Consider the following 27,521-nt stretch of genomic DNA (forward strand, 5'->3'; position numbering starts at 1 on the left):
AATGATGCCTCTGCTCTTTTGCCCTGGTTTTTGATACTCCGTCTCATAAAAACGTATTAGTTGTAATTGCATTAGCAGAGGTGGTCACCAGTTCAACAGGTGCAGGCCACCTCCTTAACAATAAGATGTGTGTGAGCAAAACCTGTCAGCAGGTCCAATCAGTACACGTTGATCCTGTGACAGTAATTCTGGTGAGACAGCCAGGTTGAAATTGTTCCATTAGAATTGTCACCTCTGTATGTGAATCTCACATGGCGATCTATGTCTCAGTTTGTGGCTCATAGTGTTTCTTGTGTGCACGTGAGTTTATAAGCACACATGAATATTTAAACGTGCACTCATTGTTAGTCCCTCTGAGTAAGAGCCTAAGTGCCTGTAAATGTAAATTTCTTAGGATGTGTTGTAATAATACTACTGAGCAGTTGCCACTTTGTGCTCTGAGTCATCTCTGACATACAGCGAGCGTGGCTGACACAGTGCCATCTGTGTTGTGTTTTGTGTGGTGCAGGATCCCTGGCAGGCTCAACGACAGACGCACTCCCCTCGGAGAGCTCAACTGGATCTTCACAGCCATCACTGACACAATCGCCTGGAACGTGCTGCCTCGAGGTGAGGCTTTACATACTCGGACGCACACATTAGGGATACGCAGTTGAACTTGTTTCACCAAATATCACTAATTTATTTTCCACAATTACCACAGTCAGACAGAATAGTTAAGTTGGGGCTCATTCTTGTGGTAAAACTGATAGAATTTTTTTTTTTTTTTAAAGTTCAAAAGGGCAAGAATGAATGGCCAGCCAAATGACCCTTTGCTAAACCCCTCCTCCCTAACAGTGGTTGTCCAATTACAGCTATACTTTGCATGTAAAGAGTTCAACAAGTAGTGTTTTAGCTCTTCCAAAACCAAATATACAAGAAAGCATAAGGAATGGATTAATCAGGCGGTTTGTCTGCTCTAATGTGAAATAAAAAAGCTATTATTTAAAGATACGAACACTGAAGTATAAATCTGACTTCCGTTTTGCTTGTCCAAGTGTATAAGCCGCTTGGCTTATGCTTTATACTTTATACTTTTGCTTTGCAACATGTAGCTTTAGCCTCAGTCATGTGCAGCACCAGTCAAAGCTTTGGAAACACAATGTTTTCTCTTTATTTTTAACATTTTCTACATTGTGGCCCTGTGATTGACTGCGACCAGTCCAGGGTGAACACCCCCCCCCCCAGCCCAGTGTCAGCTAGGATTGGCTCTGACCCCCAGCGATCCTGAAGGATAAGCAGTATAGACGATGGATGGATTTCTACATTGTACATTAATATTGAAGACATCAAAACTATGAAGGACACATATGGAATAATGTAGTAAACGCCAACATGAGAACTATCCTTTAAAGCACTGTGAAATGAATTCTGTGACACACTTGTGAATAAGGCAAATACAAACTTTATTTCAACATCTTTAGCCAACACTGAAAAATGAAATGTTTCAGGTCACAAGTAGTATTAGAGTACCTAATGAAACAAGTACAGTAGTGAGACATCAGCAAAACTAAACCTTGAGAACATCCCAGTGGTTGAAAATAGTGAGGATGTTGATGTAAAATGCCAAAAGAGCAGGTTGGCTCCGCAAATGGAGATTAATTGTGTTTTGAGTGCGGAGCACAGTAATTGGGGATATTGTTCAAACCATCATTTAGTAGCCATAAAAGCAAGAACACACTCGCATGCACACTGAAGCAAAACTGGTGACAGTACATCCATACGTGCGCACACACACCCACACACACCCACACACACCCACACACAGCATGACTAACCATCAACCGCAGATTCAGCTTGATGAAAATATTCACTCAGTTTTCATGCATCTAAGTTTTGCACGCAGCATTTCTAGGTCTTATTGCTTACTTGTCTCTCATGTGGAGCACACACACTCACACACTTGCATACACAGGCACACTCAGACTCCCCTGAGACAAACTGTATCCTAGCTAGACTAGCAATGTGACAATGCTGATGGCTGCCGAAGCCTTTTAAACCCTCAGGGCTCTGCTGTTAATGAAGCAGCCCACATCAGAGAGAATCCCTGTAATGAAGGCAGGGTACACATAATCCATATCACACACACACACACACACACACACACACACTGTCGCTTCACACACCGTGACACAGAGACTTCAACATTGAACAGCAGAACACTAACAGCAGGCACAGGAGTTGTCAGACACTGTCTCCCATATAATATCCCGGACAGACACACACACACACACACACACACACACACACACACAGGGGATTCACCATGATAAGCCAGAGATTGGCATGGGATTGCCCTGGCCCCATTTAAGTGAATTAGTGAAAACATTAATGAGCTGATGAAAATGTGACTGACTCCTCTCTTTAGTCAGCATGTCACTGTCCCCTATGTTCTGTAGGTAAACACACAGGCTACAAGTTTTACCCCAAAGTGGCGATCTTTTACTCATTTTTCTCTTACTCATTTGTTTTACATTTCCTTTTCACTCGTTCAGCTCCTCGTTCTCCTCATCTGTAAACCCTTGTTTACATTAACTCACTGGCTGCCTATCTGCTGTGTCTGATCCGATCCACAACTTCTATTCTTTCTCTCTCTCTGTCTTCAGATTTGTTCCAGAAGTTGTTTCGTCAGGACCTGCTGGTGGCCAGCTTGTTCCGCAATTTCCTGTTAGCAGAGAGGATAATGAGGTCATACAACTGCACACCGGTCAGCAGTCCCCGTCTGCCCCCCACATACATGCACGCCATGTGGTAAGACATGCACAAACAGACCTCACACTCACAGAGATACGCAGATGTCTTTGGTGTTGTAGAGCAGACAGCAAGAGGACAAAGCTTTGCTTTATGTTCACACACACTGAAGTTAAAGACTGAACAGACTTTCTAACATATAAAAGCTTTGATGAGGCAGGATCAGACAGTGTTGTGTTATTTTCGGTGTGTTATTATATTACATATTATCTTATGATTGCAAGTGGTTACCTTTTAAAAGCCACAGAGAGATTTAAAAATGCTATCAACTTTTCCTTACACACAAATGGCAAATCTGCCTCCAGGCTTACTTCCTTCAAAGTTTATGGGCTCCTTTATTAAATGGAAATTAACTTCACTCGAGAACAGTTTTCCATGGTTGAAACAGGTGGTAGTGTTTTGTTTGGTTTGGATGTTTCTCTCATTACCACAGGTAATTGGAATCATACACCATGTTTTGCCACAGTGAGACATTTCTGGCAATGCTGCTAGCTACGCCGCTAGCCTGTTTACAAAGCTTAAATAAATACTCTCTTACCCTCTTCTTCACACACTTTTCCGATTCAACAAAACCCAGGTGAGTGTCAGATATTGTGGTGGTTAGCTTGTTAGCTTACAAAACACAGCATGATAAAAAAAGACTGTTCAGCAGTTGAAAGGTGTAATTTTCCTCTTTTCTTGGAGACGAGCTGTTCCCTGCATCCAGTTGTTGGTTCAAGCTCAGCTTAAACACCCCAGATCAGTCTGAATTAAGGAGGAAGTAATTCAGCACACAGAATTTAACATGTTTATAGGATTGCTGTCACTGCGCTTGAATACACAATATCATGATATCATTGCTGACATCATCACAGAGCAAACGGAGCACAGATCAAACCACGTTTCTCATGGAAAACAGAAAAACAACATAAATGCTGTTTAGGAAGTGTGAGCCAAAACATGCGGGCGTTTCTGTTCAACGCTCTAACATATGCATACACCTCGCTCATGCTAAGTACAATTTCCATAATTGTGTTTCTATCTTATTTCTGTACATTGACAGTCTGTACGTGTGGCTCTCTGCTTCACAGCAGATATTGCAGTGTGTTGCTGGGTCACAGACAGCAGCCTCAGTCGACCTGAAGGCCAAATGGAGTTTGGTGGTTGCTGCTGCTTCAGCAACCACACGCACGTAACTCACAGATGAAAGTGTCCACCTTTGATTGAAAGCAGGAAGACAGCGCCTGGTCTCTGGGGGATATTAAAAGACTTTGTGGCACATGGTGGACATCTCTAGCTGTGGTAGACGTGGCAGATTTAGGTTAAAAGCAGCAGCACCGCAAAAAATAATACTATACCAGTTCACAAAAAGGTATTTTTTGAATTATTAATCGAGTCATATCTAAGAGTTTAGGAGTGTTGTCCCTTTTACTCACACAGCTTGAGACAGAAGTTCCACCATCGCACTGACTTGACCTCATGTACTCTCATTACTAGACTTGTGTAGAGACACACAGAGGTGATGAAAAGCCCCCCTGCTGTCCATTGACTTGACATGCTCCTCCACACTGTGTAAGGAGCATTATACCATCATCTATCTCCCTTTAGTTACACCAACACTTCTCCCACTATCTATTGTTTCTCTTCTTAGTCTTCTATAAATGCCTCCCTCCATCTCTCCCACTCATTATCTGGCTCATGTTGAAAAAAGAAAAGAAAACACTCACTCTTTTTGCCTAGAGGAGCGACTTGTTGTGTAACACCCTGGCATCACTTATTGTAAAGAACACTGCTCCTTGAGCAAGCACTAGTTTTTCTCTCCCTCGTACAGACCCATTATTTTAGATTGGGGCTATATTGCACTGTTTACCGCCAAAGAAATTGGGAGTTGTACTTTGTTTCACAGCAGCGCATGCAGTATTAAGGAGGACAGAATAACGACAGAGAGGTGCTTTAAGAGTGTAGGAAACAAGACTAAGAGAACGATAAAAAATGGAAGTGCCAGAAATAAAAGGTGAGTAGAAAAATAAAAGTTTGGATCAGCATAGAGGGGGAAGGGGACGATGGAGAGGGGATATTAAGCAGTTTGGGGGCTTGTTGATCGATGCTGGTGCCCAAAAGCAAACAGCAATTGTTATTCAAATGGCAGAGAAATGGAGAGAGCTGATAAACCCAAGGCTGATTACTCCCCTGGGGGCAGTTTCAATGTGGGTGCGTACATCTACTTTAGATGTGTGTTTGTGAGTGTGTGTCGCTGCACCACTCTCTGCAGGCAACAGGAAAAAGAGCTTAGTCAGCTGCCAACTGGTCCCCTACACTCCCCTGTTGTCAGTCGGCTGTCCCCTCATCACACACACACACACACACACACACACACAGATTTGGGTGATGAGTTACTCATTCATATTGGCAGGCATCGTGCAAGTTAATGTGGTCATCTCAAACGGTGTGGCAGCCTCCTCCCTGTGAGCGTGTCTTGGATGATTAGACTGCTCTATCTGCTGGTTTCCTCACTGTTAGATTATATAAACACCAGTGGGGATGGATATTTGTTGGCACATTTCTACACCGACTCCAATCCCAGTGCTTCCAGTTATAAAACCTACAAAAATACTTTTTTGATATGTTTCTTGTTGAAGATGGTTAATTTATTCATAAAAGGGGGGAAATTAGCTTAGAAAATCAAATTAATAAAATTCAGATGAGTATGACATCATTATACTTCTCATCTAGAAAGCTCGTAGTAGATGACAATCGGGTTGTTTTTAAGTTTTATTGCTTATTATTTTAACTTACCATATTTTAACATATTTAAGAAAAAGGCAGATGTACCAGAAAATTACAACAGATGGACAACAGACCTCAAAAAGAGTCAACCACCACTGGAAGCAACTTGCATTGTTTAATATAATTCTTTCTATAATGAAAATGCGTTTGCAAATAGAGGGTTTCAAACTGTGAGCACTGTGCACTCACATGACACTTGAGGTATTTTCAGATGTCAGAACTTGCCATAGTATCATCTGTTTTTAAGTTTTCTTCCACATAGAAGTACTCCAGAAATACTTTTATCTAAATACATGGACACTTTGCAAACAGAAGCCGCTAATGGCTTATTGTGCACACTTTAATTGGCAAATCTACACAAGCATATAAGATTTTGTGATCCAAACAATAAACCTGCCAAAGGGTTACTGGTTCCAATCTCTATAAACGACGTATGTTCCCTCTCAACTAACAAACCACCACTTAGACTTGAGTGAATTGGTATGTTACTGAAACCATGCTGTGAACTCCCACTTACTGTAGCAGATGCTCTGCAAACAAGTTGAAAAGAACAAAAAGACCTCTGAAAACACTACACTGACATCTACAGCATCTAGCATTAGCACGCGACCTCTTTCACATACTCCTAATTCTTTTCCTAAATTCCACATATAGCAGCTTTATTTATTTGTTAAATGTAATGTAAATACATACAACATGCATAAATACCAGCAGAAATCTTTAGTGAAACCTAAAATGATCTAACAGATTTGAAGCAGTGTGCACACCATCAATCTGAATTTCACAGTTAATTTCCCTCAAATCAGTCCTTTATATTGCAGCAAAAACCTTTCCAAATAAGCAACACCTGTTTTTGGTAATGCAGTAATGTCTGCTGGAAGCATCAGTATGCTTCTTGTTGCAGCGCCAGCTGGGTTTATAAAGCCCCCCCATTTAGCCCGAACACGTACCACCTGATATGTATGCTGGAATTAATGCCTTTTTGTTTAGAACAGTTTAAAAGTGCTTGTTGAAACATACCGCCTGCCAAAAAAACACCTCCTAGTTTTTCAGATTTGACAGCTATGCTTCTTTTGAAGCCTCATACTGTACTGTATGTTTGCATGTTGCACATACACAACATAACACAGTAAGAGACTATTATACTGCTACCAGTTAATAGGAAAAGCTGTTTAAGCAGCAGAAAGAGACTCTGTGTCACTCGCTCAGCATCACATTACATCGCAGTGTATCAACTGGGAACATGACTCAACCCCTAATTCATCCTAACTGAGAGTAAAAAGCCCCATCGCGGCCCTGAGCTCAATTTGCTGCAAGAAAAAGGAGCTGAAAAGTGGATAGAAAGAGAGGCAGACAGACAGAAAGACTAGAGAAGCTGTGATAAGGGTTGATGTGAGTTACATAACCCCATGAATTAGATATGATGACCATGAGAGAATGCTGGTGTTTAGAAGGGGATTAAAGGCTCCTTGCTGCCCTCTCCAGGACCTCGGGCTGGGAATTTAAAGAGATGCATGTGCATGGGGAGGAAAGCGAGAGCTGAGGAGAATGAATGTTAGTGACAGGGTGGAAAGGGAAAGCCACGACCAAGGACGCAGTGCTGAAATGCTAATGGCTTATTCCTTGTAATGTGCGCCATGATTCTAATGTGGTCTGTGTGTATGTGTGTGCACGTGTGTCACCTCTCTACAGGCAAGCATGGGACCTGGCTGTGGACATCTGCCTCTCTCAGCTGCCTACCATCATTGAGGAGGGCACCGCCTTCAGAGTAAGTGTGTGTGTGTGTGTGTGTGTGTTAAAAAAAAAAACACTGAAACCTCTACAACTTCATTTGAAGGGTGGAACGACATTTGACTGTGTTTCTGTGAAGAAGTGTGTGTGTGTGTGTGTGTGTGTGTGTGTGTGTGTATAGGTTAGTGGTTATTGTTGATTTACCATTGATGGATGGCTCTGATCTCAGATCTGTCCACCACAGAAGCCTGGAAGCATCAACAGTTCTTTTTTGCACTGCAAGTTCTTCACCACCAGCATCTCTATTAATCTATCACACACTCATTCCCCGTGGATAACATTGTAAAACGTCAGAGCTAATAATTCAAGTGTGAGTGTCAAATGAAAAACAGCTGCTGAAACTACTGGCCCGGCACTTTGAGCCGCTGGTGTGTTTATTGTTATATTCACTGACATGGCAGGGGACTGTGAGGAGATGCTGAGTGGAATGGATACACACTGTAAGAGGCTGATTGAACTGATGGTGACTTAAGATATCCAGGTCAACACAAGGTGTGCGTGTGCGTGTGCGTGTGCGTGTGTGTGTGTGTGTGTGTGTGTGTGTGTGTGTGACTTGTCACCACATACTGGACACACCAGAGAACATCAACATGTGCTTTATAATGCACTCTAATCAGAAAACCGTGAAAACAGTGAGAGTGGGACTGGGACGGATTTCTCCAATGTTAGCACTTTTATCTGGGGCTTTTCTCTCCTCCACCTGGCCCTTGGAGGTGGGCATCTCCTCCATCGCTCCCCCAGGAGCAGTTTTCCTTCCTCGATCCTCCACCGCTGCATCCTGCACTCGGGCCGAAAACACTTACTAGCTCCATAATTGAGCCTCTGAGGACTACTAAAGGAGATCTTCCCCCCTCTGTCTTGCTCTTTCAGGAGCCTTTAATTCCTCTCTGATGTGCTTCAACTGTTTACCTAATTTTCTTGGCCTCTGTCACAACTCAATTTAAAGCTGCAAAAAAAGAAAAAAAAGAAAACTATAGTGCATAGTAGATAAAGTCAGCTTTATTTTCTACTCTAGTATTGTCACTAGTTTAATAACCATATGGATATAGAAAAAAATGATAATCAGATTTTGGTTCAAAGCTAAAAGAAAACATTTCTTTATGTAATAACTAAGATTAATGTATTTATATACAAGCATCTATGTGCATGGTAGCATTTGATACATAAAAGCACTGGTTGCTTTTGGATGTGAAGCACACATGTTCTGCATGTGGTCTTGTTAAGAAATGATAAATATTCATATTGTATGGCCATCCTCTCTTTTTTCTTGCTTCCAGGCAATACCTCACAGAATGCTGCTCATGCTATCATAAATAGCACATAATGTTCATTCTTGGTTTAAGAAATATCTAATTCTTCCAGAACCAACATGGTGTTTTCTGTGAGTTGGCTCCTTAGTGGTGAAACCTACAGTAGCCTCTCAAACCTGATTGTGGGATCCATTCGCCCTCACTGCTGCTGTCTTCAAGATCTCTGTCCTCAGTATGAGCAGGAAAAAAGACCTGATCCATTTAATTAGGTTCCTTTCATCTCTTTAGACCATAAAACTTGTGGATAACAAAACCCACTGACCACAGCCTCCATGCTGCAGCCTCCATGCACCTACATCAGTGCATAGAGAATTGTCATAAGACACTTTTCACCTTTCTTTGTCCCCTTCAGTTTTATAGTTTTAGTTACGGCTTACTCTGGCTCTCCAGCCGCCACATGAGAGAACAGAGCTGATAAGATGAAGGTGTTGACTTGACTTCAGACTTTTGTGCATTCTGCCTCTCAGGCTGTGTGCAGTCGGCCTCACTTTGATGAAGCTCGTTGGGTCTGCATGCAGCCTGAGAGAAAGACTGGAGGCGCTACCCAGAGCGGAAATATGCACCTTCACCTTCTCTGGGTTAAACACTTTCCCAGAGAAAATATTAAAAAGATTTAATATACAACAGCCATAAATATTTTCTCCATTAGGAGGGAAAACCTCAATAATCATATTTAATTGGTTAATCCATCAGTCCCTTTTCTGATGCTCATCTAGTGCCAGGTTGCATTCATTTAATTAACATTAACATCAGGAATTATTGGGTATGTACTGACAAAGCTGTGATATAATAATAAATCATTCTGATCCATATTACCCCATTGTTTTTTCCACACTTTGGACAGTATGATCATGAAATGAGTATTAAATTGCATTACAGGGTTTATTGAGTAAGTATTGATCAAATCAGTAAAGCCAAGGGGTGTTTGTGTTAAAGATGCCAACAGAGCAGTATCTATCATAAAGCAGCAGGTTTTTGTCAAGGAAACTAAACAGGATTTCAGGTTTACTGAAACAGAAGATTTTTACATTCCCTCTCCCAAAGGCAACATTATTTACACTATTTAAGGTGTTTCAAGCCAGGCATTTACCCACCATCATGTATCAGTGAGTGTCTATAGAGTTATTTAGCTTTAATTTTGCACAAATTAATTTAGCCGTCCAGCAGTGAAACATTGATATTTCCCCTCTCTACATCCATCAACAGTCCACACAACGCTGTTGTAATTCCTGCTGCAATATTAACACTCAGCGTGATCAAAAACTCTGCGGCCAGCAACCAATCAATCAGGCAAACTGCCGTGGCAGCAGGGACAGAGAGAACGAGAGGGAAGGTGATCATGATAGATCAGGATTTATGTCACTACTGCAGTGCAGTGTCACTTCTTAGCCCGTTGTGTCAGGACTTTCATGAAATAATAAGCGAGTTACTGCAGACCGGCTCATTACTGCGGGTGTGTATGAGACAGAAAAGGAAATGTGACAAATACAACAACATCAAAACAGAATACTTGATTTCTTAATCCCAAACTTTACAAAATTGAGGGAGACATAATTAGAACATCACTGAATATGGCAAATAATTCCCATGATATATTCTATGATAGATATGGAACACACATGGAAAACATGTTATCTGACTGTGGCTATTTTTTGGTTCTCCTGTTGTGTTATGATGCACGTGTGTTTGTATGGATATATGTATTTTACTCATCTCTTTGTATAATCCTCATGTCATTCATGCCAATAAATCATATTAGATAAAAGGGAGAGAGACTAAGTAAGCAATACAACCTTTAACATCAAGATAAACTGTGTGTGTGTGTGTGTGTGTGTGTGTGTGTTTTGCATCCACAGCACAGTCCTTTCTTCGCAGAGCAGCTGACGGCGTTTCAGGTGTGGTTGACAATGGGCGTGGAGAACAGAAACCCTCCTGAGCAGCTCCCAATTGTACTGCAGGTACAAGCACACACACACACACACACACACACACACAGACACACTCTTGCACAGCTATCCTTATTAGAACATTAGAACAACACTCCAACTCTAACATCAACTGTAACCAAGTCATGCCTAAGCCTAACCTTAACCTAACCTCACTTGAAGTGACCGAGCTCTGGGCCCCATGAGAACTGCTGGTCCCAACGAGCTGGATGTTTGTTTTGGAAATGGTCTCAATAAGGATAGAGAAACACACACACACACACACACACACACACACACGTTTACTTTGCAATGCATTTACTTGCATTTGTGTCACAATAGACAAAAGTGGATAATGAAAAAAGCATTGTGATTATAATACAAAGTAATTCTATGAGTAAACTAAAAAGAGTGAACATTAAAGAAAATCACTATTATTATGGTAGCTGTCTGTCTTCTGTACAGTGTACTGTTAGATAACAGTCTCTTTTGTCTTAATAATGGTCGTATACACAGTGTGTAAGAAGTTATTTCAAAGTGGGCAAATTTGTCTTGATTTACTGATAATCTCATGACCCCATATTTGTTTGGGTTTGTTTCTTTCTTTCTTGTTTCCTATCAGGTTTTTGGTTAATGTTTCTAATTATTATTGAGTAAGTACAGTGAAAATGATTTATTAATTCATAACAAGTGTTATCTCAGGACAGTTTACATATGGAGCAGGACCAAAACTCTTTGATTAAGAGGGACCCAACAACTGAAGAATTAGTAGTAGGGGGATCTCGCAGGTACATAGAGAGTGTCGCAATCCCCAATTTTACAAGATCTGACAAAAAAACATTTCTAACAAGACAGAATTAAATTCTGTCACATTAAAGGGTAACTTCTGTATTTTTAAACACAGGCCATTCACATATTAGTAGCTGCAATGTAGTCCTTTGGGGCAACCTTTGGGGGCAAACTGATCTCTCCCTCTTCTCATTTCCTGTCACTTTTCTACTGTCGGCTATCAAAATAATGTGAAAAAAAGAGAATAGCCCTTGAAAACTGCATCAGTCATCGGTCTTTGTGTCAGCTGCTTATAGAATCACTTTGCCACTAAACATTTGCTCACATGTAGTCTCGCCTTAACATCCTGTCATTTTCAATATTCTGGGGCACTGTATCACAGCGATGAATACTAAGCTGCAAAATACATTTTTAAAGTCCATCACTGATGCAGCTTGTGAGAGAACTGAGAACACTCCTCTACCTTGATTTTCTTTTCCAACTCTCCACCGACCTGGACCTGGGTGAATGAGGATGTGATATAAAAGCGGTTTGAGTGGTCGAAATGACTAGAAAGGTACAGACCATTACCATTTTACCATTTACCTCAACACTGCCAACACTTCCACGTGTGCATGATGTGCCACATATTATTGCAGCTGTATATTTGATTGCAGAAATGCCTTTTAAACAGAGCTAATTATTAGCTAATCATTTTATAAATTCCAAAATGCTTTCTCATTATGCATGAGCAAGTCCATTCTGTAAGAGCATCTTACACCTGCCGAGAGTACATCATCAGCTTAGATTATTACCGTTACAGCAGTGCTCTTACTCCCCCTCAGTTTATCTTCATCCACCCCTTCCTTCAGGTCCCCACCTTAGATCTGCCAGCAGAAAAGTGACATATGCGCCACAAAATTATTTTCGTAAATAGAGATCAGCAATTCCAGGGCAATGCTCTTCATTTACAACCCTGCAACAAAGCCACTGACAGGAGCAGCGTTTGCTGTGTTCCCTGTAGTGGTGTTAAATTTGTTTGGGCTCTCTTTAATTGGAGTGAGATCTTGCTAAAACCTTGTTGTGCACATCAGCTGTTGAGTTACAGCCCTGGGATGTTTCACTCCTCTCTTTCCCCTGTCCTCCCATCACCACCACAATCCTGTGGGGTTGTACAGTTGTGCTGTTGTATTATATGACAGCGTAGTAGTGCTGGTGTGTGTTGAATGGTAATTTCTTGCTAACTCAGCAAACTGCAAGCCATAGCCCATCCATACAGCAGTTCTGTCGGGACCCGTTAAAAGGCAGCGGAAAGGCAGACTGATTGGGCAGCGCTTGATGGTGTGTGTGTGTGTGTGTGTGTGTGTGTGTGTGTGTGTGTGTGTGTGTGTGTGTGTGTGTGTGTGTGTGTGTGTGTGTGTGTGTGTGTGTGTGTGTGTGTGTGTGTGTGTGTGTGTGTGTGTGTGTGTGTGTGTGTTTGCTGTTGATGTGAACTCAAACAGGGAGAGGAAGTAAAACAGCAGTAACCTTTAAGATTACGCAACATTATGCAGCTTTACACTGTGACGGCGAAGTAATCTCAAGGCTACTTCATGTTCTCTGATGTAACGGATGGACACATAAACAGGTTTTATAGCCTTTTAAGCACACAGTTGCATAAGAATGAATGAAAGACTGGCGTATCCTCTGACGATTTATGGTTCGATGCCAAAATATAATCTGGCTCCACTTGAAAGATGCAAAGAGCGATAAGAAACAGACAACAGAGAGTATTCCGTCAATAATGCTGTTTAATGAAATGAGCAAAGCGAGGACAACACAGCTCAGGAAGGAGGGATCCGATGCAGCGGTGTCTAGACAGCGGCCATTTCATTCAGGAAGGATTAACAGATTTTGCAAGAGGATTACAGCGTCTCTAAATCGTGGCGTTGCGGCAACAGCTGCACATTAGGTGTCAATGAAGTGATTAAGGCATGCATGTGCAACATACAGCAACATAACGATGGGAAGTGCTTATTCACCACGCCGAAGAGTCATGGTGTTACGCAGATAAAGGAACAAAGGCAAACATACACACACATTCTCACGCATTTTAATAAAGCAGCATCGCTTAGGAGCTTGTTGAAAATATTCAGTGACATCTTTGTCCCACCAGTCAGCAAAGAGGAATCATAATCGTAAGAGAACTTGTCAGATTTGGCTTCGTTAAAGCAAGGATCATGAGATTTGATTGTAGTTTTTCTTGCTCACTTTTCTTATGTGTGTAGCGCACACACCTACGTTACACACACACACACACACAAATATCCACCTTCCCACGCTCTTCCTCTTAGCCGGTGGTAACCCTGGACCGGTCTTCCCCCAGCCTCCTTCTGCCTGCGTGGTCACACTCACCAGGTTAAAGTCACAGAGAACACGAACAATGCAGAGTGTGTGTGTGTGCGCGCGTGTGTGTGGGGGGTTCCTCCATATGGTTGTTAGGGATGGGGGATGGACTAGTGTCCAGCCCCCATACAGACTGTGTAGTTGCTGCATAGTTTTTAATGCTGCATTAAACTGCACCACCACACACGAATACATTTTTAGCACATACCATATGCCTCCTTAGAAGAGTTGTCCTGTGCCAAAGCTGCTACATCGTGATCCCATTAAGCGTCAGTGTTCCATTATGTGTACACACGTAAACAAAAGCGCACATACACGGAGGTATCATCCTAAATCTGTATCTCCTTAAGAAGCCAAGTTAAATGGCAGCCAAAAGGACGCACCCAATCGCCCACACATCCGCGCACACACACACACACACACACACACACAACATGTATGTGTGTGTCAGTAAACAGTGCAACCTGGTGCCAGTGTGTTAGCAGAAGTGGTGGGAGAGCCACCTGTTTCACTGCAGCTCCTCACCCTCTCTGACGCACCTCCTGCTGTCCTCCTTCCTCTTCTTCCTCTTCCTCTTATCGCAGGCTTCCTCTTGCTTGGAAGCAGCACAGTTGACCTCTGACCTCTGCTCTCTTTCAGGTCCTCCTCAGTCAGGTGCATCGGCTACGGGCTCTAGACCTGCTCGGACGTTTTCTGGATCTGGGTCCCTGGGCCGTCAGTCTGGTGCGTGTCTGTTTGTAAACGGTGATTTTATCTCATAAGGAAATGTCCACACTTTGGATGACAAGACATGATGTTGCACATTTTGCTGGCTTCATATAGCAGGATCATATTTACACCGAGGAGCACCAACCTTGGCTGAAACTTTAGGCCTCTAAGTGGTATCAAAGAGGACTGTATCTAACCATACAGACAGTTTCAGTTTTATGTGCTGAGGTCTTGAGATATCCATTTCTGAGGCTGCTGCCTCCACCCCATTACAATAAAGGTGAAAGGTATCTTGTTTGTGAACAGTTTTCAATGGAACTACTGGTCAGCAAAATGTGTTGATTGTCCAGAGACATTTTTGCAGGAAAGACACAAGGCTGGTGAGTTTTTCATCATTTTTCATCTAAACCCACTGAACAGGAACATAATATTTGAGGAGCAAAAGCAAACATTTTCTCCTGCATTGTTTGGGTGTGGGGGTTTGGAGTTTCAGAGGTGCATATTTCCAAAACTCATCACGTAAAAGCAAGGCGCATCATTTTGTAATTTGGGTGAACTGGCTTTTTAACGTGGAGACACTTTTTTTTAATGAAATACTTCAATATGTTGAGAAAAAAATGCTCATTTGCTTTTTCTCAGTGTCAGATGAAGGCATCAATGCGACTCATCTGTGTGTTAAAGGATATGGTTATTTTTCAAGTTTGTCTTAAAATAAAGTCAGGAGCCCATACAAGCGTGTAAGTGATGGAAACAAAATCCACTGTCGATATAAACATCTTTGTGTAATAATATGAATACTACAGAATTCCCTCTTTGTTACTAATCTTTCACTGTAGTTCAATAAGGCCACACTGTCAATGGACAAACACATGAAGGAAGTTTTATATTAAAAAGACGAAGGCAAAGTGCCGTCTTGAACAGAAACATTTTGCTGCAGTCGACTTAATTATAGAACTAATATTCACTTGGAAGATATACAGAAACACTATACTCCAAATAATGATCAGTGTATTTAATTGAACATGATCACTGTACCAGCGTCAGCCCTTACTACTTTGTGTTGTCATCTTTACAGTCCAAAAAGCACACTGAATGCTTCAAAAAGACAAACTCATCTTATTGACGTTTGAACTGAAGTCAAAATTACATCCCGGCTGCTGGTCCGATAAATTCCATTCCTGTTTGCAGTTCAGACCACAGGTGTGTCTTGATTGTGAAACCTGGACAAACACATTCAGCAGCGAGGCCTGGATGATAACTGCTCTATCAATACGTCTCTGTAACCACCGGTGCTCTGTGTGTGTGTGTGTGTGTGTGTGTGTGTGTCCAGGCCCTGTCAGTGGGGATCTTCCCCTACGTGTTAAAGCTGCTCCAGAGTTCAGCTAGAGAGCTGCGGCCGCTGCTGGTTTTCATCTGGGCTAAAATCCTCGCTGTGGACAGTGTAAGTTATGTAAAACACTCAAAATCATTCTCCCTCATCTCTTCTAAACCTTTGTCGTCTCAATGTTTTTATTTCAACAGCTTTTTTTTTTACATGGCAGGTATATTACAGTTGTGTGTGAACGTAATGGCTAACAGACAGAATAAATGAAAAACAGTGTGCACAGGCAGAAATGTAAAAAACAGATGTTGTGAATGTGTGCACAATGATTTGGAGCATCAGTATATTTGCACTGATGATTTTGCAATGACTGAAAGAGCAGGTGTGTTCAGGGCACATTGGATACGTTTTTCTATCTATTAAAGCAATATAATTTAGGTGAGACATTTTGACAAATGAACAATTCTTTGTTGATTCTTGGTTGGTTGGTTTTCTCATTTCAGATTTGATTTGGAATCAAACCTGAAATGAGAAACGTTGCCACAGTTTGATCAGTGCCAGTGCATTTGTTTGTAGTAGAATCTTGTTTAATGATTCAGAGTCTTACATGATACACAACACTTTTCCCCACATACCCACACTCTCTCTGTCTGTCTCGGCAGTCGTGTCAAGCTGACCTGGTGAAAGACAATGGACACAAGTACTTCCTGTCAGTGTTGGCTGACAGTTACATGCCAGTGAGTATCCAACAGCCCTATTTGTACTTCTGTGTGACCCGTGCAGGATCTTTTTTCCCTGATTTGGACGTTTAACTAGCGTTCAACAGAAAAGCTTCCGCCAGAACTTTGAAAGTAGATAAAACCTCAGAGTTCCTTCCTTTGTTACAGGCTGAGCATCGAACCATGGCTGTCTTCATATTGGCTGTTATCGTCAACAGCTACAACACAGGACAGGTACGTGTGTGTGTGTGTGTGTGTTTGTGTGTATGAGCATGTTTGGATAAATGTGCATGTCCACACTGCTGTCTGTTATCCTGCTAGAGGTCCAAAGGGAGAACGTGCCATATTATTGATTTTTGTCCCCCACCAGAACCTCAGCAGGTTGTTTCGGGGCCAGCCGTCACTTTGAGAGATTGCTGTATCGCCCATTGTGTATTTCTGGAGATATTGGTTACGTGACAGTTTTGCCACCTCCATGGTGACACTTTGTCACTGCAAGTGTCACTTCGGCCTGCTTCTGGCATCCGGTGTTCAATCCCAGAAGCCTTTTGTGCCTGGCACTGATCAAACGTCCAAGGGTTCGATGTGGGAATGATCTAACTCGTCATTTCATGGAGTACACACACACACTCTCTGAAACACTCTTCAACAAAGAAATATGCCACCATCACTCCCTCTTGCCCCCCCCACACCTGCTCTCTGCACTTATTTTTTTCTGCCTTCACTACCTTACAGCACTACAACATTATAGAAGTTTGACAAATCAGAAAAGCTATATGTGCTCTCAAGCTCAGAAACGCCCATTCTTGTTCCATACCACAGTTCCTTAATGCTCCTCTCTCACGGGCTTGTAAATAATAGATGGTCCCCAGCATTACAGAGAGACACTCTGCCTGCTCCACATCTCCATTATTTATCCCTCTTATTTTCAACAACAGCGCTTATTACTGCGCTATCACTGGTGCGAACATGTCACAGAGCACGGGTGTCTTCATATCCCAGCTCTGAGAGTTCAGCTGGGAGGCTCGATCAGAGCTGAGGGAACAACGCACTCGCAATCTGAGGCACTTGAGGAACGTTGGGGAGGGGGAACGACATCTTGTCACTGCTGATAAAAGATCTGTTGTTATGACGCCTCAATCTGTAGAAGACAAAGAAGGATTCTCAGCACACCAAGCAAGTCCACTTGTTGTGGTTCTTGTGGGTACAAGGTGTTGTGTGAAGTGGTAGCAAGGAACATACATTTTTTTTGTTTTTTCTGACATGTTGTCACATAAAAATGACACATTTACCATAAGTTACCACAAATGCAGTACTATGTCAGCTGCAGAAGAGACCAGATTATTCCTTCTTTTCTTTTGTTAATGCTGTTTGCCAGTAAGGCATTATGTACATTTACACAGCACTAATATCATAAGCACCAACCTGCTGCTATTTCTAAAGAAAAATACTGTCACCATTCATTTTAGTGTGTTCTTCTTTTTTGGTCTAGATTTTTAGATCAGTATCAAGCTATTGTCAGTCAAAGGAAACACTTCTTGCAGGTGTTGAGCATCAAAAGCCTATTTGTAAAATGTAATAATAATTAAAAAAAAAAGCTACTGTCATACAAGAAATGCAGTTCGAAGTGCTTTAAAAGAAAGAAATTGCTGCACAGGAAATAGACATAAATTGAAACATAAGAAGTGAAACTAAAATGCATGATATCAAAAAGATAAAAGAAAAGAAAAATATATAAAATAACTTGTGATTTTAGCTACTACAAGGGTTTTAGAATAAAACATCTACATAGGGTTTATAGCGTTTTATTAACAGGAGAATAAAACTGATAAATGCAAAATGAAACCGACTGGAACTAATAAAAGAAAGAAAGAAAGAAACACAACTAAACTTCTGCACATTGTTTTCTGGTAAAGATTTGCAGTAGCTTTAAGTGTAATGCCTCCCTTCATACCTCCTGGTATGCTTCGGAGGTATGGAGTTTCATTGACAGTGTGGAATAAAGAACAGAGAATGAAAAAAGGCAAAGTAGAACAGACTTGAATTAATGAGGCACTTCAGGTGTGTAAAAGACAGTGCTTCAGAGGGAATATACAGTTTTTCTGGTGGTCTCTAATGTGAAACATATGCAGGAAATGTTAAGTGTTATTGGCAGTAGCTCAACACCAAACAACAGAAGTGGGAGTGATTGGGAGCAAAAACTATTTCTGTTAAAAGATGACATGACTGTAAACCATTGTGGTACAGATGATTCCAACTGGATTGCACCTTATTTTTGTAATGTAACACATTTTTGTATTTTTCACAAAGTTGAAACATCCATTACCGTCAGTAAACACAATGTCACCTACACTTGTGCTACCTCATGAAAAGGGGAAACAAAGGCAACTGAAAGCAAGAAAGGCGATTACATATTAATGTTCTGCACAAAATAAATCAATCCACAAAAAAAAAAGAACATTGAAGGCGCCAGCTTTTCCATCGTGCTGCTTCAAACCTTGATGGTTCAATTACCTTTCTTGACAAAGGAAGATTTGAAGAGAGCTGAAAGAGTTCCAAGCAATAGCAGTGATGTATAATGTACACATTGGCAGGGCAGTGTTAACACATTTCAAGTCATTCACTCATTTCTGAGTGTTTTTATTCATTGCGATGGGAAATTAAAAGCTCAAATGGCTTTTCTACTGTTATTACTTCATATCTCACTGTCGTTACAATCTTTTTTACATTTCTTGAGAGTACTTACCCGTAGGTACCCCCCCCTTTATAGTACAAAGTGCACATCTGAACATCTCTCACACTCATCATTCTACTTCTGCATCCTCTCCCCCGACTAGGAGGCTTGTCTGCAGGGCAACCTCATAGCCAACTGTCTGGAGCAGCTGTCGGACCCCCACCCCCTGCTCCGCCAGTGGGTGGCCATTTGCCTGGGCCGCATCTGGCAGAACTTCGACCCGGCGCGCTGGTGTGGAGTTCGAGACAGCGCCCATGAGAAGCTCTACACCCTGCTTTCAGATCCCATCCCCGAGGTGAGAGGTTAAATCCAGAGTTTGTGTAAATTTGAAAAAGCACAAGGAAATCCATAATGTCTTGGTTATCCAAGATTAGGAATCTTGTCAAGCACCAATTGAATTAGATTGAATTTTTACTTGTTTCAAGATGGCGTGTTTTAATTTTCATTTATTTTCCAGCCAGAACTGTCGAGGTAAAAAGTATATTGCACGGTTGTCATACTCATGTCACAAACATCTGTTGACAAAAGTAGACAGCTTTGCTTTCTTCAAGCAACACATCGACAGTCTTTATTTGTATTTCTATGCAACAATAAACGTGCTTGTGTCCTGTTGCATACTCTCTCAAACATCTGCTGTCCAATCACTGCTGCTGTGTGCGTCCACACTGACTTTAACCAGTTTGGATCCACCGTGTTTAAACAGGACAGTGAGCATCTGACTGGCTCGTGTGCCGACCAGAGGGACAGTGAGACACAGTTTGCCCTGAAGTTCACCCAGACACTTGGTTGCCCTATGCATGCACGCCACACATATTTGCATGCATTCACACACACGCACACACAAGGAAGCATCTGTTTCCGGCAGTAACTTTGTCCATCCCTTGGACAGACAGCTGCTTTGGCTGTAGGGTTGAAACTGAGGTCTTCAGACGCATCTGTCTGTGCCCAAACACAGCTGTATCTCGAGGTTGTTCATTTCATTAGGAATTTTCAGAATGTGTGTGTTATTTAAGGCCATTGAAGGCTGACTGATTATAAATCAGTTCGCCAAATCTTTAAGAAAAATTAGATTTACTAATAAATGATGTTTTAAAGGTCTCCCCTCAGTTGTTAGGTTGAGACGCCTCACATGCTGCATGGTGTGTGTGTGTGTGTGTGTGTGTGTGTGTGTGTGTGTGTGTGTGTGTGTGTGTGTGTGTGTGTGTGTGTGTGTGTGTGTGTGTGTGTGTGTGTGTGTGTGTGTGTGTGTGTGTGTGTGTGTGTGTGTGTGTGTGTGTGTTCGCGTTCCCCCACAACCTCATGGAGATGAGTGCAGAAACTGATGATTAATGGGGACAGAAAGTGACAGAAAGAGCAGAGATCAGTGACTAAACAGAGTTTAATCAGTTTAGAAAAAGGTCTGAGGGGACACACACTGTTTTTTATTCATAGTTGTTAGGCACTACGGCACACACACACACACACACAAACAAGAGCAAACACATTGTACTGAGGCAGAGATTGTCGTGTCAACCTCAAAGTCTCTGGACAGGAAGAGAGATTACTGCCCATTCTAATGCAATAATATACACAAAGTCTTATATATGTACAGTATGTGCAGAAGTTTTAGGCAGGTGGGAAGAAATGCTGTAAAGTAAGAATGCTTTCAAAGATATAAAATCTTTGATTGATTTTATCAATTTACAAATGCAAAGTGAGTGAACAGAAGAAAAATCTAAATCAAATCAATATTTGCTGTGAGCTGATGATCATTAGCACCTGTTTGGTAATAAGTGGTTAATCACACACCTGACTATTTGTGCAACTGTACCGAGAAGAACTGATACTGTTCTGAAGGCAAAGGGAGGTCACAGCAAATATAGATTTGATTTAGATTTTTCCCCTGTTCGTTCACTTTGCATTATTTATTGTGGTGACTCATTTTATGCTTGAAAAAGAAATTTTAATCCTCATGATGTGGAAATTAAAAAAAAAAAACAGGGGATTGATGCATATTTTGACATTTATTTGCTCTTTGTGAGATGCATCTCCGTTCAACCTTTTTATGCACATTTATAATTTGCATATGTAAAAACACAAAAAACTGAAACTTCACCAAAAACAGTTTTTACGCTTGACTGAGGTGAAAAGGTTGACTTCTCACAAAAGAGGAAATGAGTACACACCAATCAGAGAAGGCATTTATGTAAAAACAAAGCACAAATGCAAACAGTTACTTGTGCTCAGTAATTTAGAGAAACAAGCACTGATTCATGTTTTCTTGTTCTGAAATTCACTACATTCAAACATTTTAATAGAAAAATAACATGTCACAGGGTTGTCGTTTGATTGGAGTGGTCATTTTTCTAGTGTGTGCAGTTGCAGTTCAAGCACATTTATCAATATCAATCAATACCATCTTAGTGTAGCAAGTAGAATTAACTGAAGGGCTGCTGCAGCGGCCTGTTTTAGATCATACATGTGTTCGTGGCATAGAAGATGGCAGATTAAGTGTTATACTCTGATTCTCCAGTCACAATGATTTGATGACTTCCTTTAGTTCCAAGTTTTAGAAAGGAAATCACAATATGTTCTTCTGAAATGTTTCCAGTAATGATTCCAGCGATGCGAAGCATATCAAGCTGTAGCATCACTAGAGCTACATCACAAGATTAAAAATCAGCTATGATTAACCATCCTGGTGTGTGCAAAAATGTTTTCTGTCTCCACAACAAACAATATACCCAAATATTCATCCTTGTGCTATTATTGGGATGAGTTTGTGAAACCAATCCCTCATGTAAAATTCCTTCTGTGCGATGGCAAGTTTGAATTAAACATCTGATTGAGTGGGCAGGCAAAGTAATGAGTTATAGTGACGAAGAGCAGCTCACAGGAGCACACTGCTCAGATTATCTCCAGTCCATTTCATTGGAAGAGAAAATTGAACTATAATTACCCACAACTTTCATCCACTGGTCTCACAAAATATTACGTCTGTTGTGTCTGGAAAGTAAATGTTTGGGTTTCAGTGGCCAAACTCTGCCTTCTGAGGGCTGAAAGGGGCAGAGCTGTGGATTGATGAAGGGAGATCAGACTGATTCAAAACTGAAAACAGAAAAAAAAAGCAAGTGCTGTCGCGTCTGTGTCTCCTCAGGTGAGGTGTGCGGCTGTGTTTGCTCTTGGGACGTTTGTGGGAAACTCTGCTGAGAGAACGGACCACTCCACCACCATCGACCACAACGTGGCCATGATGCTGGCCCAGCTCATCAACGACGGCAGCCCTGTGGTTCGCAAGGTCGCTGCAACGCAGTAACACTCACCCGTGCCCATCTATCATGTTATTATAGGCATGTGATAGTAGACACAGAACAGAATGGAATGCCATGGGCTTTGCCTGCTTTACATTTAAGACCTATACACAGCAGTCCAGGCAAGATTATTGGTATGCTGGTGCAGCTGAGATGGATGATAATGTCATCATTATCTAGATAAAACAGCCTAACAAATGAATCGGAGCCATCAGGATAAAATGTTGGTAAATTATTCACTTTGCTTTCTTTCCAAGAGTAAGACCGAAAGATCAATACCACTCCCGTGTGTTAAGGAGAACTTTTGTAACCATTACCTTATTTATACATATTTTGGTGTCTAAATTACTTGAGGTAGGTACAAAATGTTTTGGAAGTAGTCCAGTAGTTCACCTCAGGTGGTAGCTGCTCAGATCATGATGCAGCCATTGCAATCTTCTCATCTCACTCTCAGCAATAAACCAAATAAGTTTATGTTCCAAAGTTTTGTAAATTTTGTGAAATAAGTTTATGCAAAGACACTAAAATGGGCGACATGTCTTGTTTAATCACTGGGTAAAAACAGGTGCCATAATGTCTGGAGAGTTAAAATCATAACCACTGGAACTGAATGATCTTTTTTTTTTCTGTGACAGGAACTTGTTGTAGCACTGAGTCATCTGGTGGTCCAATATGAGAGCAACTTCTGCACAGTTGCCCTCCAGTTTATCGAAGAAGAGAAGAATTACACCGTGCCATCACCAGCCAACACTGCAGGTACTGTCGACACACATAGAGTTTGGGTTTGCAAACTGACTTGATCGATCAAGAAAGCGAAGAGAAAGTAGAAAGTGAGAAAAGCTGTGAAGAAGATTGTACCTTCCAGTGCATCTTACAGAGAAACTTACAACACACTCAACATTGTTAAGATCATTCACTCAAATCACACATTCAACTCGCTGCTTCAGGCTGCGACCAACAGTAATGTCACACATGGCCATTCATTTCTTGGCAAAAACCTCTTACGCAGTGTTATTTACATTGAATCTTACTAGCATAACGTTAGCTTTCTGGCTAACAACTGAGCCAATGGGATCTATGGGCTCAGCGGACTAGAAATATCGCCCTTTGCTGAGCTGTATGCGTGGTCCATCCTATTTCCTGGAGTAGTGAACAACGTTTCCATTGTATAAGAACCTAATTGGATGGCAATGATGGTTCCACGTATTAGTCAGACCCTTTGGCATTACCAGGGAAACTGAGTTAAGGCTTGAGAAAAACATTTGGTTGCCAAATCCAACTGATTATTTTTTTTCTTTGGCAAGTGACAGTGGTATGAGCGGGATAACGTTCTTCAGGGTGTCTATAATCAGAAATGAATGGGCAGCGTGGAGGCAGAGGGCAGTCGGCTGGAGTCCAATAATGATAATGGATAATGATGATGGACTCCTTGTCAGGCATTAACGCTTACTGAACCCAACTTTACAAACAGGGAGAGGAGTCATTTACTTGTTCACAGATTGCTTTTGAAGTCTCATTCAAAAGTGAAGAGACTGTATCTTGGTCAAATTGTGTTTTTGATATACCCATTAGAATAAGGGGGTGAAGTCACCAATACATTCAAGGAGCTCATATCTTAGATTAGATCTGTCAATGCTGTGTTAGAATGAAGTTTGGACAATATTACTGCTCTAATTGAAGTACTGTGTAGGGCGAAGCATTTCATAAATTGTGACCAGGTTTTATATGATATGGAAGGATTTGAAGATGTTTCTGTCAAAAGAAGTTCATCTAAGGACGGCTTTGATAGTCGAGTAATCTTCCAGTTACAAACGAATAGTTGACTACTCACATCATGAATCACACAATTGCTCAGACTCTTATTTGGTTATCAGCTTTTAAATGTAACTTTAACCCTAGTCTGAGGTTGTTTTAAGCAGTACTAATTAAAATAAAGACAATAAAGATACTTTGTTCAGAAATGGGTCATTCAATGAACTTTGAAATGAAATGTTCCCACACTGGGGAGGTTTTTGGTCATCAAGGTGTTCACTCCAGTAAGCGCCTGTCACTGCTCGGTCGGTACTGGGCAGTATGCATGTGCAACTCCACAGGGATGAAAAGGAGCAAGAGGGCGTTAGAGAGATGTCACTCACTGCTTTTATCATCAGCTCCGGAGATGACGAAGACAATGTGTTTGATTGAGCTTCTCTCATGTCCGAGCATTTGAAGTCCAAAAAACACACTGACTTAACTAACTTATCAACAATTAAATTTGTAGGCAACTAAGTTGATCGATTTTCATCAACTACAGCGATTGTTGTTTGCACCAAAAGTTTCACCCAAGAAATTAAATTTGTGCCAAACTTTTAAAAAGGAAGCTGTCAAAAGCTTTTTCTGCATCTTAAGATATTATACCTCCTGGAGAGTCACGTAAAAAGCTCAACATATGAATTATGCTATGAAGTTTTCAGGTACTGAAAATAGAATTCCTTTTCTGAAAGATTCCTTTCTGATCAGAGTGTTTCTTAGTCCAACAATACACTCTGTGTACTCTGCAATAGAAATAGTCTGCCAGCACCTACATGGGTACTTTTGCTTATTGTCATGTCTTTTTGTGTAATGTCTAAAAATGCCTCATGTCCTTAGAATCTGTACAGTTTACGCTAAAAGGCTATGGAAGTCAATACATACATAATGATTGATAAAAAGACTATATAGATAGATAGATATATATGTATGTGTGTGTATATATATATATATATAGATATATATATATATATATATATAGATAGATAGATAGATAGATAGATAGATTTTAACAAAATCCAAAATCTGCCTGGTATTTCATCACATTTGAATAAATAAACACTAAACAAATTGATCCAAAGCAGCATCTCCATCTCTCTCTGACATGCCTCTGTGGTGCAACCTTGGCACCATGTGTGGCACAAAACGCAAAGACGTCATCAACGTATGACATAAGTGTACAGTGTGATGACATAAGCTTTGGCTTTCAGCTGCAAACAGAATGAACAGTGTAGCTGTTAGGGTTTTTATTTTAGATCAGTTTAAACTGGATTATGCAAACGACGAACTGGCCATGGGAGTGTTTAGGCTACATTGATTTTCATTGGTTTGGGGTTGTCCAGCGTCTGACCTGATGTCTGTCCTGCTGTGCTTATGTCCAGAGCCTGGTAACCTGACTCCAGGGAGGGACAGCCCAGCCATCCCACGCCTGCGATCGGTCAACTCCTACACCAACATCCGAGCTGCTACCACTGCCCGTAACCTGAACAAGAGCCTGCAGAACCTTAACCTCAATGAAGAAGGTAGTAGAGGGGCAGAGAGCGGGCGAGATAGACGATAAGGCAGAGGAGAGAGAGCGAAATAAAATGAAGCAGAAATTTAGATGAATGTGTAGGAAGATTGAATGAAGATAAAGACGAAGATTTAGTCAGCTGCATGAAAGAAATGAATCCAAGGAGAGACCATCAGCACATTTCATTAAGTCGCCCCCCTGCCCCCCCCCCCATCAGCAATGGACTGTGGATGTAAGTCCTCAGGCTCACTTCTTCATTCTGTTATTGCCATTCCACAGACTGACTGTTTGAGCATTAATGATGGGCTTCACAGCCAGCAGAGTCTGTGAGCAGGTGACCAAGCAGCAGGAACACTTCAGTTTGTGTTGTGCTGATATTAATTCCAAACCAGCTCTCACATGCACAAGTCACTGGTCAGTGCTCATCATCCTTGTCATCCACGTCTTACAAAAGTGTGTTGTAGATAAATGCAAGAACACACATGGGCCGTTTATTACAATTGCACTTTAGTTGTGTTAACAAGATTTTGGCTTCCAAACTGATGCTCGCTCTTCAGTGGCCTTTTCCCAAAGCGATCCCCCTTCACAGTCACTTCAGTGTGTAATGTCACCAAACGTAAAGCTCACAGCTGTGGAGGCCACTCCTCATGAGGGGGTCAAGCAGCAGTATCCATCAAAAGGTATTTCAGGTAGTGTCAGCTTTATTCTAATTTAGGTTTTTGCCAATTGCCACCTCAGACTCTGAAAACCTTCTGAATTGGCTAATGTCCCCTGAGAATTTTTCATTTAGTAGTTATGACAGTTTCATCGTAGGGTTCACATTTTCCTGGCTCTAATTTACTCTTCAGTTTCTCTGTCATAGTCCTGCACAGTACCGTCTTTATTGATAAATTCTTCACAATAGTCCTCAATAAATCAACACTATGTTCTGCTTTATCAAGTTCCCTGTTGATATTAGCCGCTGCCTTTGTAGAGTTATTGTTCGAACTCCACCTCTAATCTTCTTCCCTCTGAATAAGACGTTCTTTGTCTGAACTCGGCTCAAAGCAGTAGATCCTCACTAAGCGTGCCTGAGCACCGGTGGGGGCTGGGAGCTGACCGTGGTGCTGAAATGGAGGCCTCAAATGTTGTATCAGGGGCAAGGCTCAACTATAAGCAGGAAACATCCGTCACCATGGATACTGATGGATGCCTAGCTCACTGAGCTGCTGGATTATATTATGTGCTCCCCTGTCGATGCATTACAGCTCCAAAGCTACAAATGTTCTTTTTAATCGTTGAGTGAATATACTGTACAGATTATGGGAACAGGATAAATAATTTAGTGAAGTCATGTTCTAACTTTTTTTTGTTTTCATTTCACTAATGAAAACAATGGATTTTTAAATCCTCTCTGAAAAATCAGTGGAGGACAAATGGCAATAACTTTTGATAATAAACATCCTGACAGAACTCACTCTAGTTTTGTCCATGTTCTACCACGTGTGCTTGTTTTGTATGCTCCTTCATGTGGCAAACCCTAACTGGCTGATACTACAGTTAGCTCAGCTTCCCAAACACAGCTGTGTGTGTGTGCAGCTGTGAGGAAGAGCTCACAAAACCTACACCATTACGTTGTTTTATTTGTTTGCATGTTGTGGTGATAGAATTACTTATAGCTTTAAAATGACATCACTGATTTATTTGAGTTAAAGATCTGCACTTTTGAGTTTT

The 27,521-nt window shown here is 41.3% G+C and overlaps 1 protein-coding gene across 4 annotated transcripts in view; it reads left to right on the plus strand.

Annotated features, from left to right (window-relative positions):
• rptor (regulatory associated protein of MTOR, complex 1) overlaps positions 1-27,521 on the plus strand; it is a 154,265-nt gene that overhangs the window by 87,267 nt on the left and 39,477 nt on the right. For all 4 annotated transcript variants that reach the window (XM_070856559.1, XM_070856561.1, XM_070856560.1 and 1 more), the window contains exons 9-20: positions 509-609; positions 2,646-2,790; positions 7,249-7,324; positions 10,514-10,615; positions 14,375-14,458; positions 15,774-15,884; positions 16,427-16,501; positions 16,652-16,717; positions 19,321-19,512; positions 22,354-22,494; positions 23,143-23,263; positions 25,678-25,818. In XM_070856559.1, the coding sequence (XP_070712660.1) occupies positions 509-609; positions 2,646-2,790; positions 7,249-7,324; positions 10,514-10,615; positions 14,375-14,458; positions 15,774-15,884; positions 16,427-16,501; positions 16,652-16,717; positions 19,321-19,512; positions 22,354-22,494; positions 23,143-23,263; positions 25,678-25,818 (1,355 nt within the window). The remainder of the gene's footprint in view (positions 1-508; positions 610-2,645; positions 2,791-7,248; positions 7,325-10,513; positions 10,616-14,374; positions 14,459-15,773; positions 15,885-16,426; positions 16,502-16,651; positions 16,718-19,320; positions 19,513-22,353; positions 22,495-23,142; positions 23,264-25,677; positions 25,819-27,521) is intronic.

This window comes from Pempheris klunzingeri, chromosome 3, assembly GCF_042242105.1.
Source record: "Pempheris klunzingeri isolate RE-2024b chromosome 3, fPemKlu1.hap1, whole genome shotgun sequence".
In the NCBI taxonomy this organism is placed as follows: domain Eukaryota; kingdom Metazoa; phylum Chordata; class Actinopteri; order Acropomatiformes; family Pempheridae; genus Pempheris; species Pempheris klunzingeri.